General features: G+C 34.5%; 1 protein-coding gene across 1 annotated transcript in view; it reads right to left on the reverse strand.

The window, feature by feature from the left end:
* SDHAF3 (succinate dehydrogenase complex assembly factor 3) overlaps window positions 1-17,935 on the reverse strand; it is a 67,905-nt gene extending 49,970 nt beyond the window's left edge. The window contains exon 1 of the mRNA XM_032483968.1: window positions 17,692-17,935. Coding sequence (XP_032339859.1) covers window positions 17,692-17,865 — 174 coding nt within the window. The 5' untranslated portion in view covers window positions 17,866-17,935. The remainder of the gene's footprint in view (window positions 1-17,691) is intronic.
* Window positions 17,936-18,723: the final 788 nt, after the last annotated feature.

The following is an 18,723-nucleotide window of genomic DNA, read 5'->3' on the forward strand; positions in this document are numbered from 1 at the left end:
TCTTTATCCAATTCATTGAATCAAAGTAAAGGTATTAGAAATTCACTTCTTAAAGGTGAAAGATCTGACATTGAGTGCTACTATAAATTCTCTTTGAAAGGTCAGTACGAAAGATAAAATTATTTGTTTTTACAATGATAATACAAATATAAATTTTGGTAGAGCAGAATGACAAGAAACAAAGTTATTATTAAAAATTAGAGACCCTTAGAGAAGGAATGTACTTGGCATTGGTTGTGGAGTGTACATAATTTACAACTATGCCCAAACTGTGATATTCTACTCACAAAAATAGATCTGCTGTCAAAACTGACACTTCGAAAAACAAAAAAATCTGTAGTTTACATAGAAAGAATCATCTACACGATTTTTGTAACAAGGCTGACACTAAATGCAACAATTCAGCATGGCTACTTGAACTTTCTATCTTCGTGCTGCCTATTACCTGCAGATTTTAGAAATACTGGAGCTTTTTAAAAACTAATTCGTAAATCAACCTAAGTGTCCTACAATAATACTGAACTTTTTTTGTAAAGGAGTTCCTTATATTTTGATTGCACTTTGTTCAAATCACTAGGAATTCTTAAAGTGTGAAACAAATAAAGAGGCAAAACTTTAAAGCTTTTAACACTTTTGAAAAATGGCATTTTTTGAAAAGATTACAAACAGAAAGACTGAAATTTACTGCTACAAAAACAAGAAAAAATAAATTTTAATAAGAGCACAAATGGTATACAAGATTTAATTTTGAAATTATATCACTGCATATCTATCTCAACTTTTGGGAACAAGCTTTTGAAGGAGCTCCAATATTTATAGCTAGATGTATTTATATTCATACCAAAACAGATGAATATTTAAAAGGCCTATGATTTTGGAGTATCTGAATTTGGTAAAACATTCAAAATGACCAATAAAAACAATTTATCTGACAAGTTTTATCTTAGAAAAATATTTATCAAAGAAAGTTACTGTAGTAAAAGACTGAAATTTAGAACATTCTCTAACATCATATACAAAACTAAACTCAAAATGGATTAAAGACCTGAATGTTAAGACCAGATACTGTAACACTCCTGGAGGAAAACATAGGCAGAACACTCTCGGACATAAAAGCACACCAACATATTTTCTGAACCAGCTCCTGGCATAATGGAAATAAAAGCAAAAATAAACAAATGGGACCTAATTAAACTTACAAGCTTTTGCACAGCTAAGGACACCACCAACAAAATAAAAAGACAACCTACAGAATGGGAGAAAATATTTGCAAATGATGCAACCGACAAGGGACTAATTTCCAAAATATACAAACAGTTTGTACACCTTAATATAAAAAAACAAGTAACCCAATCCAAGAATGGGCAGAAGACCTAAACAAGCAATTCTCCAGTGAAAACATACAAATGGCCTATAGGCACATGAAAAAATGCTCAGTATCACTAATTGTCAGAGAAATGCAGATCAAAACTATGATGAGGTATCACCTCACACCAGCCAGAATGGCCATCATTAAAATGTCTACAGATGAAAGATGCTGGAGAGGGTGTGGAGAAAACAGAACTCTCCTACACTGTCGATGGGAGTGTAGATTGGTGCAGCCACTATGAAGGATCCTTAAAAAACTAAAAATAGATTTACCATATGATCCAGCAATCCCACTCCTGGGCATATACCCAGAGAAAAATGTAATTCAAAGAGACATATGCACCCTAATGTTCCCAGCAGCACTATTTACAATAGCCAAGACATGGAAACAACCCAAATGTCTGTCAACAGATGACTGGATAAATAAGATGTAGTACATATATGCAGTGGAACTACTACTCAGTCATAAAAAGGAATAAAATAATCCCATTAGCAGCAACATGGAAGGACCTGGAGATAGTCATTCTAAGGGAAGTCGGCCAGACAGAGAAAGAAAAATGCCATATGATATCACTTATATGTGGAATCTAAATAAAAAAAGATACAATTGAACTTACTGTTTATAACTCAGATGATATAACTTAGATGATTTCTTGAATATGTGTAAGCACATTTGATTGTCCTTTATGATTGGATTACTGCATTCTCTTGATTCTTACTTTGTGGTTGGTTTTATTCCTTTAATAACTATGTTAAGTTTAAAAAGCTAAAGCTCTAATCTGTTCTTAGAAACAATGATCAGTACATATATGTAAACTAAAAAAAATGTGCAGTATATTGTATATATGTATTTACATGCAATATAATGTATATGTGCAGTCAAACTGTAATAATTCTACCTAATAAAACTTTAAAAGGGAACAAGAAAAACAAAGAAAGCTACTCTAATTGGGGATTCCAGGATAGTACCTGTTAAAATACCGGTTTTTAAATATTTATGTATTTCAATACAAAAATACTGATTTGGAAATATCCTCCACCAAGCAGAATTTGCCCTAAGCTCCTTTAGTATCTCAACACTTACAGAAAGACAGTTTTCACAATTAAAGATGTCAACAATTCAAATATATTAATCATAAAATGTAACTTTGAAAAAGCTTGCGGGCAATTTTAAGAAACAATTTTAAGTAACAAAACCATGCTGCAAAAACTATCTTCTTCAGAAAAAAATGACACAGTATTACAGACAAAAACAGCTAAAAAGAAAATAATATATCTCAAGAGTAATTATTCTGTTCTTTTTGTAATGGTCATATAATCACTGTAAAGGGCATTTTTTTTTTTTTTGCCTTAAATGGATATACATAATTTTTACAGTTTAAAATCTTATTTTTGAGAATAGTTTACATAAATAACTATTTTTTAGTTCTATCAGTATAATAAACCAAATTTGTAAGTCAATAAATACACATTTCAGGTATGTGTATGTGTGTTGTATGGTATCATTTTAGAACTTCTAAACTCCCAAGCGTCCCAGTTTTAACAAATTACACAATTAAATTCAGATATTAAACATCTGCACACTGAAAAAGGCCAGATCAACTATACTTTGATTTAAAAAAAATAAAGCTTAATGAACATAAAAAAGTAAAACAGCTTTATATATATATATATATAATATATATCATAAGAAAAAAAGCTGGAATATTACTAGCCAAAATAAAAATGTCATGTTATTCCCCCTCCCTTTCTTACCTAGATAATCTATCATCTGGTGTTTTAAAAAAAAAAAAAAAAACAAAAACCCACATTGGCCTATTTAAGTTTTCACAAAATTTCCAAGTCTTTTTTAGATTTTTCAGGCTATCATTCATCTAATTCATGCTATCACTATTAATCTACCATACCTATGTAAAAGTTGTATACTTTTTAACATTTTATAAGAAGTATGTTGTTTTACTAAGAACCACAGGCATAACTCAAAACACGATAATGTATATGGTAGCTATCTTCCTTGCAAGGTCATGAACTCCAGAAAACGAAGATCCCATCTGGTGAATTTTTTTTTAACACTATGAATTATCAGTGTCAAGGGCAGTTCACGAAACATGCTAAGTAATAAATACTTACAGAATGAATGAATTTCTTAAATTAAGACAGGGGAAATTTCAGAGAAGACCTGACCGTGATAGAGAAGGGAAGGAAGTAACAAAACAGTGAAGAGAGCATGATGTGGCCATTCAAAATTCTAGGCAAGTTAACACAAAAGAACGGATGTTGAATCAATTCCTTAAAAATCCACATATTGGGTTCCATACATTTATGTGTAAGTACTAAATAACTGCATTCAATTTCCTCTAAACTGACTAAGAAAAAAGACATTTACCAAAACAAATATTTAAAACACTATTCAGGGGAAATCCAAGAAACCTTCAAAAATGGATTAAAAGTATATGTAAGAGAAAAAAATTTTTTTTTAATTTTTAAAATTAGTGAAAACATTTAAGATGTTTTAAATGGCAGTAACATATCTCTATCAGACAATACAGGCGTGAAAATTACTAGTAGAAACATGAAAGGACATATACTATTTCAGTTTATCTGAATTTCATTTAGTTGTGTTTCCAAATATAAGGATCTTCTGCCATCGTGTGGAGATTTCTGAAATTACACTTAAACAAAAAAAAAAATATCTGACTGGAGTATTCATTTCCCAATACTAGAATGAATCCAACTGTAAACAAGGTAAATATTCTTAGAAGAATTAATGAAAATAACCACACACAGTTGCTCCTAGCTTCTCTACTCCTGAGAGAAAATAGTGTTCACTGTAGCTTAAAGAAACTGAATGACAGACACTCAACTTCTTTTTTTGTTTCAAAGACTTTTAGCAGTTATGGGTATCCTAGGTCTCTCCTAGTTCATGATCTCAAATTTCTTAAGTACTCTTTACTTATCTCTCCCCAGTCTTGGGCACTTAAAACACGGTATTAAATGGAAAAAACCTCAGATATATTAAGCTACTTTAACTTGTCCTGAATAATTAGGAACCACAGATGTTTGATACAAGTTTTATATGTAACAAAAAATATATATTAAAAACTGAACCAGCTATTCATACATTCATATGCCTAATGACAGTATACCTAGATGAGAATATGAATTAAAGTGCTTGGAGTAAGCTTAGTACTCTATGAAACGTAATACTGACTTCTCATGAATTTATGAAAAAAATTTTAAGAATTCCCATAATTAGGGTAAAAGCCTTTGCTTAAACTATTAATCCTTATAAACTATAATTCACATATTTGATTGGTCAACTTTTTATCCAACATGTTTGGTCTTCATCTGAAAAATAATCACATTTTTCTTTTGGAGGAAAAAAACAAGATTTACTGCACATCTATTATAAGTAAACTACCATCCCAGGAGATTTAAAGGCCACAAAGAGAGGTAAAACAGTTTTTGTCCTCCAGGAATTTACCCTCTACTAGTACCAAAAAAAAAAAAAAAAAAAAAAAGTACACAAATAACTAATACATTATAGAAAGCATTAAGTAGCAAAACAAAAACACAAAATAATGTTTTTGGAAATTAAAAGACATGGAGTTTTGCCTTTTACTGGAAGAATTATTCAAGAAAGAGTTGACAGCAAAGGATTGGAGCTGTTTTGAAAGACATTTTAGGATATGGCTACACAGAAAAAGACAGGAAAACATTTAGGCCAAATGAATGAATGAGAGCCAAGACAACTCAAGGCCACAGTCAGAGAAAAATGCTCAGCTGAATATGACTGGAACTTAGGATACTTGACAAAGAATACTGAGATGTAAGGTAGGTAAATATATTTGAGCCAGATTTTGCATAGTTTTGAACTCCAGGTTAAAGAGAGGTCAGTGGGAAAACACTGATGTTTTTGACAAGGGCAATAATATGACCATAGTTGTGTTTTATAAGCTGACAGTTAAAAGAGACCATAGGCAAGATTATTTATGAAGTTACTATAAACATCCAGAGGTAATGAGAATGGAGACAACAGGTCAGAGTTCTGATATGGTGAAAGGAATCAACAGGACTTGGCAACTAATCGGATATGAAAGATAAGAGAGAAGAAAGAATTAATAATAATGGCATGACAAAATTTGTTTTCAATACCTTCAAAACTCTCCTGGAAATCCTGCCTCTTTCCTATCAATCTCCTTCCCACCACACACTAGAGCTAAAATAGTTAACATTTACTGAGAACTTACTATGTGCAGAACAATTACTATGCATATTTTATCTTAATCTTTAACCTTTGATGTTAAGTACTGTTAGTATTCCCATTTTACTGCTGAGGAAACTGAGGCCTGGAGTGGCTAATCAAATTATCCAAGGTCATATAGTATAACTGGCTGGATGTTAATTAATGTCATTGTTAATTATTAAAGTGTCATCTGATAATAGTTTAAAATGGAATCTCTCATGGGGTAATTTAATTATATTTTAAAAAGAAACTCAAAAATAAAAAGATCTTCAAAGTCCAAGAGAACGGAGCCATACGAAGGAACAGCAAGTGACAAGGCTGATACACTGGGTAGAGAACTGCCTCGTAATCATAAATTGAACGGCTAAGGCAAAGAGAAGTTTCCTCCTGTACTCACATCACTCTGTTTGCCCTACTGTCAAAAGACCAACATTCTCAACTACTATTCTTCAAGGTACAATGAGTCTCATTCTATCTTATACAGACTTGCACCAGACTTATAAACTCCTTAAAGATACTGACCATGTAATAATCTCTATATCCCCTGAAAAACAGTAGGCCCTGAATGAATGAATGAATAAATAAATTCAGTTGGGCTCTTTCTGTCTAGTCCTCCCTGGCAGAGTGTGACCAGCATCCTTAAATAATTAAAAGCCTACACTTGGAACAGTTTCTTCATGTCTCACCTTGAACTTGTGAAACCTCTGCTGTGGATTCTTCACTTTCTTACCAGTTTTTGTCCTTAATAATGTCTTCTAGATTACCCTGACACTCAACTTATTAAGGCATGAACAAACAAATGGCTGACTTTATTTAGATCCCACTACATTTCCAAGGGCTCTCTAATCCACTGACTTCTTCCTCAGATATCAAGGGAAAGCTTTACTTTCCATGGAATACAACAGTGTCCATGTTAAATCATGAGAGGATTCTCCTTCAAGTAACTATCCAACAGGCTGTGCGGAGGAGCTGAGAGACGGGGCAAGTTCCCAATGCTCTAGGCTTTAATTTGTATATACTTTCCCAGAGAAACAGTGTAACAAATAGTAGTTAGGTTCCCAGACAGCCCTGCAGAAAAAGTCTATTTAACCACAGTGCATTAAAGTATTACACAATGGCAATTACATTTTATTTTTCATTATAAATCTACCATATTTATGCGGTATTATGGAATAAATGGCTGCTTATGGTTAATTCTGGTTAACAAGATTTCAGTATTCAAACTAAAAGGATGAATTACCATCCGAGTATTAAGCAGAGCAATAAACTGCTAGGTATCACCAAACTACAGTAAGTAGAAAGCTAACAAACATACTATAATTAAAAGCAACATATACATCTACCTCTGCAAGTACAAAGATAAAGTAAAATTTTTAAAGAAAAAAAATCATTAAGATTTGAGATTCCAGTTATGCTTTTAAGAAAAAAGATAAAACTACTAAATAACTTTTAAAACTTTATATAACTTCATACTAGCCCTATTACTAATTAATAAAGTATAGTTTTAAGATATACTGTAGTTCAATTTTAATATGTGAACTTCCTGCCATCCCTTTAAGGTATAGAGCATATTTTGATAGCATTTATTTGAAAAAGAACAGAACTCAAATAATCTAGTGTGTCTCACTTATCAAAAGTGCCAAATCTGAATTTGTTCTTCACAAACAGAAATTAAATTTTCTCCTTTTTAGAAATATGCATTGACATTTGTAGTCATACCCTATTTAAAACAAATTTGATGTATGCAAATGCAGGTTTGCACAAAGAAAGAAATTATGGGCTGATTATTCACTTTACAAAACAATTCACAAAAGAATTTCTTTAAATAGTCAATTTGCTAGTATACTTAAAATATAAATTTTTTTAAAAAATCAATTTATAAACAACTTTTCAGAAATGTATTCCTAGGTATAAACACAACAAAAGTATCAAGCTTCAAACTTTATTATTCTTTGTCCTAATCATTTGACTAACCTAGCAGGTAACACAAATAAATACAATAGCTGAAAAAAGGGCATAGAAAGTCATATTTTATACAATTTTTAAATATACACATTTATGACTATCTTAATAATAATCATGAGACCACCAAATTCTTCTTTAAAATTGTATGCAGAGACTAGCTAACAATGAGTCAACAGGGCTAAAGGTGACATAAGAAACCAAAGAGCAAAGAGTATGCTCTGCCTTCTTTGCACAGGGGAGCCAGAGGTACAAAAGAAGAAAAATTCAAAGCTCCCATCAGCATTGCAGCTTTCGGTTTTGTTTTTCCTTTGTAGTTTTCTAAAAAGTGCTCTGAGATGTAGAAGACAATGTCTAGGGGGAAAAAATCAAATTTGATTACCTAGAAATAAAGCATTTTGGACCAACTAAGGGAAGCAGGAAGGATGCTCCCAAAAAGCCACTACTAGCTGACTTCTGCTCAAAATTCCACCCTGAGATCAAATCCACAAACCTTGGCATCTCCCCTGAAGACCAAATAGATGTGGAGTAATCTGACAGCAAAATAGCAGCCTTACAATAACAAGGTAGAGAGGCTGAAGGAGAACTAGGAAAAAGATTTAGCCAATACAAAAGAGACAGCTTGTTGACTGAAAAAAAGGAAGAGAAGGAAAATGAAGAGGAGGAAGTGAAGGAAGGTGTTAAGGAAGAGAGGATGATGGAAAAATAAAATTGATTATCTCCAAGTGAATTCCAGAGTAGAGAAAACATCAAAATATCTCTCTTTGAGATGGCTCTGCCCTCATTAGACTTCATTATAAAATTACAATATACTCATATTGCAGTTTCTAAAAGTACTCTAGAAATTTTAAGTAATTTACATGAAGTAGCCAAGGGTGTTATGAGCACCCAGAAACTGTATCAAAATTGTACGTATTTCCAAACATTTTAAAATAAGTTTTTCTCACCCTGTGCATCTTATTCTTAGCCTTGTAAAGAAAGGCATTTAAAGATGTTCATGGCAATTTTTAAAGTGGTGTTAATTATAGTTATTGGCTAGAAAGTATCAACTATACATAGATATCCTTTATAGAATGAATAAGTAACAGACAACTACTAAGTGTTAGGCAGTGAACAAAGTGCCTTTTAGAGGGGTCATAGCTTTGGGTGTTTGGAAGCCAGACCCACTGATGCTGCATGCTGATGTTGTTATAGCTGTTTTTATATATATGTTGTATATATGTATTTGTCACGCCATCAGCTGCCATTCCTAGTTTGCAAGGGAGTAAGTTCCTATGACAAGTGCTCAGTAGGATAGTTTTAAACAAATTATAGGCATCTTCATCTTCAGCAAAATGAAAATTCACTACAGCAAAGTTCAGAAACCTTTGATACTCAAACATACACCACATAACATTCTGCTATTTTTTTTTCTATGTTTTTTGGAAGGAAAATACACCATACACATTTAAAATCTATTCAAATAAAGCATAAATATTTTAGTGTTTAAAAACTTAGAAATTAAAGTTCAATTTATTTTAGAAATGCTTCAAATACTACTGATTTAGGAGTGGAGAAAAGCAAAAACTTGTAAATAAGATAAATATGATCCTTCCCCCAGAAACTGAGCTAATTAAATCAACATGCAATGTGAAGTATCTGAATTCTCTCAGGGCCAGAAGACAAACTAGGTAGCTTAAACTATTAGCACGTTGATAATAATAATAATGCTTTGACAGAAAAAAAGGTGCTTAAAATAAACTAAAGCATCAAGATAGCAAACTTCCTAGTATGTGTTCAGCACTGTCCAAGGAAAAAGAGCGGTGAAGCATTAGGATATACAGTGTTTTCTACTGTAAATTAAAGGGATGTTTTCTACTGCAGGCACAGTGAGGCCTGATAAACAATCTCTCATGCCTACCCACCTCCCATTATTTTAATTCCATGTTTACCAGGCAACCTGCTAAACACTAATTCAGTTTCCCAGAAAGCTTAATAGAGGTCTATAATCCCTTACTTGGAATTCTGAAGTCAAAGAAGTTTCAAAAACCAAAATTCTTTCAGAACTTATCTGGTAGCAAATCCTCACCTAAATGGACATGAAGCCTTTACTTACTCCACTTAATATGAACAGTGAAATGTTTTACTGCAGAAATATTAATGTATTTCATTACAAGGTACCAATCTGGATCCCACTGGGGTATCTCTTTTAAATTCAATCTTATTCCTCTTTTCTAAAATATAAAAAATTATAAATTTGAAGACACCTGTGAAAGGAGCCCTGGATCTAAATACAAACATTCTGACTCCTGGAAAAGGAAAGCCCCCATCACCAGCCCCCAATCCCCTACCCATAGAAATGAGCAAATCAGCATTTTAGCTTATACTTCAATATTACATAAATTTAGTGTGAATCTGATGTCAGTATGTGATCATCTCTGGGTATACTGAAAGATCAATTACCAGGACTTCTCACAATCCTGGGTGGCACAAACCTACCTAGAGTCTCCTTCCTAAATCTACTGAGTTCCAAGCCAAGTGAGTCTATTTACCAGACTTCCATCCTCTCTGACTGACCTGCCAGAAGGTTACCAACCTCCTCTGCCAATCCTAACACACTGTCAGCCTTCATGCAACCTTCTCCAATACTTTTTAAAAAGGTGAAAAATTAAAATAGATTTCTAACAATTAAGTAGCAACTTAATTTTTATCAAATTAGGTTACTGGAGAATTATGAATATTTAAGTATGATCTATAAGAAATTAAACATGAGAAGATTCCTCATGCTGCTTAAAAAGGCTTAAAACTATACCAGGTAGATATCACTGATGACTCTTTTCTGATCTCAGTAGCACCCTAAAGATTCTAAATATGTCTTCTAGAGGTTAGGGGAAAAAAAAGTGACTAGATAAAGTTTAATTTTGAAACTACGTATGGTTTTTTTTCCAGCAATGCTTTATAGTTTTCAGTCTACAGGTTTGTACATCCTTTGTATGAATTATCCCTGAGTATTTCATATTTTTTGATGGTGCATGGTATTTTAAAATTTTAATTTTGAAATTTTCATTGCTAGTATATAAAAGTACAGTTAATTTTTGTATATTGATTGTGTATCATACAACCTTGCTAAACTGATTTATTAATTCAGTTGAGTGTTTTGGAGATTACATCAGATTTTCTACATAGACAATCATATTTGTGAATAAAGGCAGTTTTATTTTTCCATCAGTCTGGATGCCTTCTGTTTCTTCTCTTATTTTAGTGGCCATTTATAATATTGAATAGACGTCTACATATTTGTATTTTTAATTTTCATTTACAAAACTCAGCAAGAAATCATATAAAATATGTAGCTGACATTATTTACTCAACATGGAGAAGTCTAAGTTTAACCTATAAAATTTAAAGGGAGAAATTAGGAAATATATTTCTAAGATGCTGGTTGACTCACTGAATGCATTTGCCTGTGCTTTGTGATACAAGATTGGTAATAAAAATACTGAGTATATCCAACTGCATTTTTAAAAATCACATTTATTAACTTTTTTATAATTACTAGTAGCACATGATCTTTGCAGAAAATCTGGAAAATGTGAGGTATAAAGAAGAAAATTACAATCATCCTTAATCATATCACCCAAAGATAAACACTGTTTAATTATATCAGGAGCAGTTTTCTACATCATTAATCTCCTGAAACAGCATTACTGATAGCTGCATACTAACCCATCTATCATGGCTGTTATAATTTCATTCTTCTTCCATCATTGGACGTCTATACTTTAAATTTTTCACTATTACCATATACATGCAGCGCAACAGTTAACAAATTTATATAAAAATCATAGAATGACCTCTTGTTAGAGTCCCTTTTTGCCCATTCCTTTATTAAAGCTGTTAGTTTTCCCTACCCAAGCTAACTAAGCTTTTTATACTATCAATCACCTAGCATATTAATCCCAAATATATCCCATTTGCCTTTTTGTTTTGATTATTTTTAAATTCAGGAATATTAATTTTATGTTAGTGGTAAGTATTACAAAGACAAATAAAATACACTGTATTTTTATTACCCATTCTATTACTATAGTAATACATAATCCTAAAACTAACAGAAAGGATTAAAGAGAAAAATCAGTGGTGCCAACGAAGAGTAAAATAAGTCACTTGATACAGTTTTAACTCTTCTCCTAATATATCTCAGAAGTAAAAGAGAACTTCTTGGTCCAACCATAATTTCAAAGGTAAAATATTATTTCCCCTACTGAGACAAGTGCCTGACTAGCACAACACAAAGTTTAACAGTTATATCACAGCTACTTCCATTCCCAAATTTCTTTGGGGGGCGGTAGTGAGAGAGTTGTAATTAGCTTCTTGGGCTAATAGACATAAAAGTGAATCATTACTTAAACAATACCTAAACATTTGCTTATTATGCTAGAGGTGTAGCAGACAGAAACATGATTTTAAAATTTCCCTTTCCCTTAGGAAAAGTATCAAAAATGAAGGACAAATCAAATACACAAATAAACTGTAGTAAGCAAACAAGCACAATTCAAGAAAAAATATATATCATTTTACATTAAACAAAAGTTGACTAGTTTTTTGGAAACATTAATTTCCAAAGTCTTGACTTTCATGAGGGAAAAGCACAAGATTATCATCACACGTAGTTGCGTGATCCAAACAAGTCATTTTACTTCTACAGGACTTACTTTCTTCATCTTTAAAATGAAAAAACTGAGGATTTCCCCTTTCGAGATGGCACTGAAGAAATCACAGAAACTTATTTCTTATTTCTTCTCCCTTCCAAAACCCCACTGAACTGACAGTGAAGAAACTTTTAAAGGAACTATCCATAGTGACTAAGAACAAGAGTGGAGCCATCAGCAGCCAAGAGACTTCAACACATTTCTCCAGATGGAAAGCAGGTCGAGGAGTGTAACTAATAAAACAGCCTAGATAGAAGAAGCCACAGCTTAGAATACAAAGCAGAGAACCACAGCTGAAGACAAAGCCAAACTGCCAGAACCAACAGAATGCAAAAACCAGGGAGGGAAAGAAAATGAGAAGTAAATCCAAGGGAAATTAACGTCAACTCCGTAATCCTCAAAGCAATTTTCCAATCAATAAGCCTCCCTACATGCAGAGTTCTCAGTTTCTTACTGCTTTACTTGTAAATATGGATAGATAACCAAAATTCACATATTTGAAACATGAAAGAGACCAAAATAAAATGAACTCTCCCCAGAAGAAAGATAAATTAAGGAATAGAAAAGAATCTATTGCTCTTATTATAAGCCCGCCCTAATCTTTTTTAACCACAAACATTACTTTGATTTTTTCAAAAAAGCTTAAATGCATTAACTGAAAAAACAAGAGTTTACTGAAGCAATCTTAAGCCCCTTTCAGTAAATTCTAATATTACCTATGTAACATTTCAGACATTTGTTCTTATAAAGCAATCGTTTTACTTTACAAAATAAATAAAATGAGTAAATTTAATATTTGCATATATAATCCTTTATCTTCTTAAACTCTATACAAAAACTTACTTCAAATTCTTAAGTTTGCGTGTTGTTGATATACACACACACATACACACACATCCCTACACGCATGTACAGATCTGTTTTAGAACCATAACCACTAGCATATTAATATCATGCTATGACCATTATTTTAAATCTAAATTCAAATACATTTAAAATAATTTAAATAAAAGGAACTATTTCTGTTTCAGTAATATAGTATAAAGTCAGTAATACATGCAATGTTGATCAAATTATGATTTTTAAAACACCTTTAGTTACTTTATAACATAAGCAATGTTGTAACACATCTCATATACCAATAAAAGTCAAACATTTCTAAATAAAGTTATTTTAAAGCTTCCAAATGCTTCAGAAATGCAAAAATAAACAGTTTATGTTCCAAGGATGTACTGTTTCAAATCCCTTCCTTTAGCCCTTTCTCAACCATTAGTTAAGGACCACAATAAATACAACTAAAATTTTTTAAATGGTAAAGCTTAATGTAGAAAACATGCATGTGAGACACATCACCATTCAATAAACCATCACAGAAACACTGCATTGAGTAACATGCAGAACAAACAGCACAACTAAGAGGTTCCCAGCTGACTCCTTCATACTTGGTAGATGTGTCCCCGACACATACATATAATCCATCTACTGAACAGAGAGGTAATTCATTCCTTTCCTCCCACAAACTAAAATACAAACTATAAACCAGGATGTTCAAAAGCAACAAAATGAGGTCCTCAAATTAGGTAAGAGAGACATACAATTACAGAAACTGCAAAATATCCATCCAACCCTAATTATACTAAGTTAAGAAAACTGTAAATATAGGTGACATGCAACTTAACCATACATTTTTAAATCTGATGATCCACTTCAAAGTCATAAATAAGAAAAAGATATCCCATGTGAGTTAAAATGGATGGTTACATGAAATTTAAAGCACTTCCTCCTCTCTAAAATGAATACAACAAAATAAAACAAAAAAGCAATTATGATAACTAGACTATCATACAAATCTAAAGAATTAAACATAATCAAGAAAGGAAAATGTATGTTCCTTTGCAGAGGTAGCTAGGGAACAACTAAATACAGAGCAGAAGAGAACGGAACAGTCCCAGCACTTTACTACAGCCTTCATTCTCTTAACTCCTAAATGTTAGCGGTCTATCTTTGACCACCTTCCTCCGTTATATCCAGCCCGGGCACTTTAATTCACACCTCTGGACCACCGACTACAAATAATGAATTCCAAATCTCTGTTTCCAGCTACAATCTGTCTCCTGAGTATCAGAGGAACACACATCTCTGAACACCTCCACGTGACCATTCCACCAGAAGTTTTAACACAAAAATGTACTGTACTGAACTCATCCCCAACCTGCTCCTCTCACACTTATATTTTGGTTATTGGTACCATGTTCCAAAACCTGAGTGCTACCCATTCTATTTCCTCCCATGTAACCAATCCCGTATCAGTCACCAAGTCAAGTCCCATTCTATTAGCTTAACACAAAAATCCACTCTCCATCCTCAACGCTTGTCGTGGTTCAGGCACATACACTCTATCCTAGCAGCTCTCCTTACCTTCAGTCACTCCTTTATACTGCTGCTAAAGTCATTTATCTAGAATACAATTTGAATCATTTCCACCACTGCTTAAAATCTTTCAATGATTCAAAATAAAGACCTAAAATCCTTAGCAGTATATCCTGTCACCTCTTTAGCTTTATTTCTTCCTCATCTCCCATACAGTACACTAAATTCTACATCACTGCGATCCTGGAAAAAGTCATACTGTTTCTTACCTGCATGTTATTCCCTCTTTCTAGGAAGTCTTTTTCTTGACATGGCCACTTTGATTTGCTCAAATCTCTGCTTACCGTATGCGGCCTCAACTTCCTCCATTCCCTCCTTGCTCCCATAGCATTTAAAAGACACCCTTTCATACTATAATTGTCTATTATACACTATTTAACTCTGGGCACCGTAAAAGTAAAATACATTTACTATTAATTTTTGTGTCCCACAGTGCCTAGCACTTTGCCTGGCAATAAGCGATCAGTAAGTATTTAAAGAAAGTTGAAGTGTTTTGCTTTTTCCAGAACATAGCTTCCACTATAAACACTCCCCAAAAGACACAGAGCAAAGAAGCTACTTAAATAAAATAGAAACCAGGCAAGAAAACAACAGACATAAATAAATGGGGCAAAAAAGGAAAAAATAAACACAAAGAGTCTTTTCAAAGTGGCTCCTGAGAATTCACTGTTTTTTGTCTCACAATCTAACACAAACATGTTTTACTTGCTACTTAATTTTCAAGGCTTAGTCTGATTTCCCAGAAAGTAAGTGGTAAGAAGTTCCTCCCTCCAAAACTGGGTAGGCATAGAGAGAAAAGAAAAATGGAAAGCATTACCTAAATCAGCTATTCTTCAAAACTGAGCAGAGTTAGCACTTTAAAAAGGCCGTAAGATCCCCCTATCTACCCAGCCGCAATTCCACCTTTAATAGTTGCCTCCTAAAAGATCTGGGAGTAAGGTTACAATGGGTATTTTACTAACCACTTACCAAACATTCTCCCTAACATTTTCCCAACATCTCTTCCTGAACTTTACATTTCTTCTCTTATGGTAAAGAATTATATAAATTCACTGTTTACTCTGTAAATATGCATTTACATTTTTAGCCTTAAAATAAAATGAAATAATTTCCCCTTACCTTCCCCCAAACAGTCCTTGAACACAAATTTCCCCAGCTGAGTTTCCTCTAATATTTGCCAGTTTTCTGTGATCACAGATGAAGGGAATAGAGAACTCTCCTCCCAATACTGAGTCCTCTAACGTTCTCGATCCTTCCCCTTTCTCTTCTCTAGCGGTACCCATACCCAACTTTGCACTTTCAAGTAAAACAAATTCGAGTTCATAAGTAACTTTAGAAGTCTGTGACAGAATCCCAAGGACCAAACTCCACATAGCACCAGGAGAGTCTGGGTTTTTTTAAAAGCTGAATTCCTGATACCAAGCCTCCTGGGTTGATCAACACACTTTTTTGACCCAGTTTTTTGTTTAATGTATCTTTCCTTTAGCCTATTGTCAATTTATTCTGAGTTCTGCTCTTTCCCTAAAAAGCTTCCCAGTTCTTACACTTTACGACCTCTCAAAGTGCTCTTATTCCTTCCCAACATAGAGCTAGACTCCTTCCTGGCCTGCCACAAACTCACCCAGCTTAAAAGACAGCACCTAAACACCTTAATATCAAACAGTTTCACTGCAATTAACAACTTACAAAGTGCTTTTAAATACATTTACATACACTAATTTAGAAGTGCATGTTGTAAATATTGTTATCTTACAGGTAAGAAAATAAAACTAGGAAAACTGATTTGATATTTAATAAACACCAGTATCTGAATTCGAATCCAGTTTTTCTGGCTCCAAGACCAAGTTACCACAAAGGAAGCAGTCTGCATTTTAAAAGATTCAATTTCTCTGGCTCTACGAAGCTTTATTACATCTAACAACCATGATTTTTAGTAAAGTTTTAAATTTCACCACTGTCCTAAATTCCCTCTTGCAAGCGTCAATGATTCTACAATCAAAAATTCTGAGATTCAATGAAAAAGTTCTGTGTTCACCCTAATGTTCACCGTGTTCGCCCTTTATGATTAAAAAAACAAAACAGACTTCAGTAATCTCTTTAGCCATCAACTTTATAGGCTGAAGAACTGCTTACCTTGGTTCTTAAAACAACACTGCTTCATGCTTTCAAATACCTGAGATTATCATTCTAATCGCTAATTCCATTAATTTCTTGATATTTGCATATCATAACCAAGGGCAATCCTGCAAGGCTCCCATCACCACTAAATACTCTTAATATGTTTTGACTTCACTCAAAAAAGCGGTGGGGAAAGCCAAAGGGCTAACCCCTAACACATGTGCCTGCTTAAGAGTTAATGAAAGGATGCAGACCAATTTAACCAAGTAAAGTGACTTGAGACTCTGAAGAAACCGACTTTCACCTGACTTAACTCTGACCAGCATTTTTGTCCATCGCTTTCAGTCCCCACCCCCAGTCTCAACTGATTTCAGTATCAATCAACTGAGAACATTAAGACCCAATAGCACTGAGATTTTTAAAACAGTCATTATAGAAACAAGCCTCTAAAACTCTGAAAACTAGTAATGACGAAAACCATTAATTTACCAATAGGCGCTTGCTACGTGCAAGGCAAAGGACGGGGAAAAGCTGCGAGACAGCTCTTTAAACATTTGACGCTGACATTCAATTCTGTAAACCGCTCTCACCCCTCCAGCTCTTTGCAAAAGCTGAACTGAACTTGAGACGCTGAAGTAACGGGATTAGCTCCAACAAGGAACCGTGGGAGAAAACGACCAGCTTGGGATATAACTTTAGGAAATGTTTGAGCGGCTTTGCTCTGTTTAATTCAAACGCAACAGGCTGCCGCTGTGCTAGAGTTCGCGTGGGGCCCGGGGAAACAAGCAGGTTCAACCTGTCTCTCCCAGAGACAAACCGGGACACCTCTGAGGGACCCCAAAGGTCTGGGGCAAAGCAAAGGGGAAAGTCACTTGCCTCCCATTCCTGCAAGAAACGCTGGGCCTCGTCAGAACGAACGGTCTTATGTCTCCTGAATTCGTCCTTCACGTACTGGTCGCCAAGGGCTTTGAGGTCTGGAGGCAGAACCCGGTGCAACAGCAAAATGCGCCGATACAAGGCCCGCACACGCGAGACGTGCCGGGCCGGCATAACGCTGCTCGTGGACCACAGACCGCGCCTGCGCAAAAGAACGGCGTGTTCTCGCCCCGCCTTACAAGCCGGCTATTATAGAACACAGGCGGAAGAGGGCACAAGACCTTCATCCGGTTTGGTCCGCTCTAATATCAGGACCTTCTGGAAACCCGAGCCGCGAGAAACGGGCCGTCCTTCTCCGTGAGGGGCGTGGCTTTCGTGGAGTGCCTGCGCCACGACTGCTGAGGGGCTGCGTCTGAGACTCAGCGGCAGGAGTGGGCTGGTTGTTACACCTCAGTTATAACCCATCATCCTTTCCATTCACCTTATCCCTTCCCACCTGATGAAGGCCTGAGAAACCCTTCGTTAAAATCGGGCTCCACCAGGAAGCCTTCCCTGGTTGGCTCAACTCACTTTAGATGTATTTCAGTGTTCCTGCATTTTGGGAGGATTGGAGTGGGATTAATCTCTCCATCCAGAAGCCCACCAACCAAGTACCTTGACAGTGCTGTGCTCCTAGTTTGTACCCGGAATGTGTGTCCTCTTTCATGTAACTCAAGCAAGACCTGAGCCAGCAGGTTTCCTTCCTTAGCTCAAGTTGGCTGTCGAAGAATTACTGGGGAGCATTTTTAAAGAATATGAAAACAAATATACTTGTATACGTGTGAAACAGGCAGGGCACAGCCATTCAAGGAATGATACATTAATTAACATCAAAATGGTGGAAGATTCAACCCCCATTAGGCCTTAAGGCTCAAGATGGTGGTAGATTTGACTTCTAGCAGACCTTGAACTTCATTACATGCTCATTGTAATATATTAACATGGTGAATAACATGCCCACAGGCACCATGGCAGCCCCAAGGCTAGCCACGA

This window comes from Camelus ferus, chromosome 7 (genome assembly GCF_009834535.1).
Source record: "Camelus ferus isolate YT-003-E chromosome 7, BCGSAC_Cfer_1.0, whole genome shotgun sequence".
NCBI lineage: Eukaryota > Metazoa > Chordata > Mammalia > Artiodactyla > Camelidae > Camelus > Camelus ferus.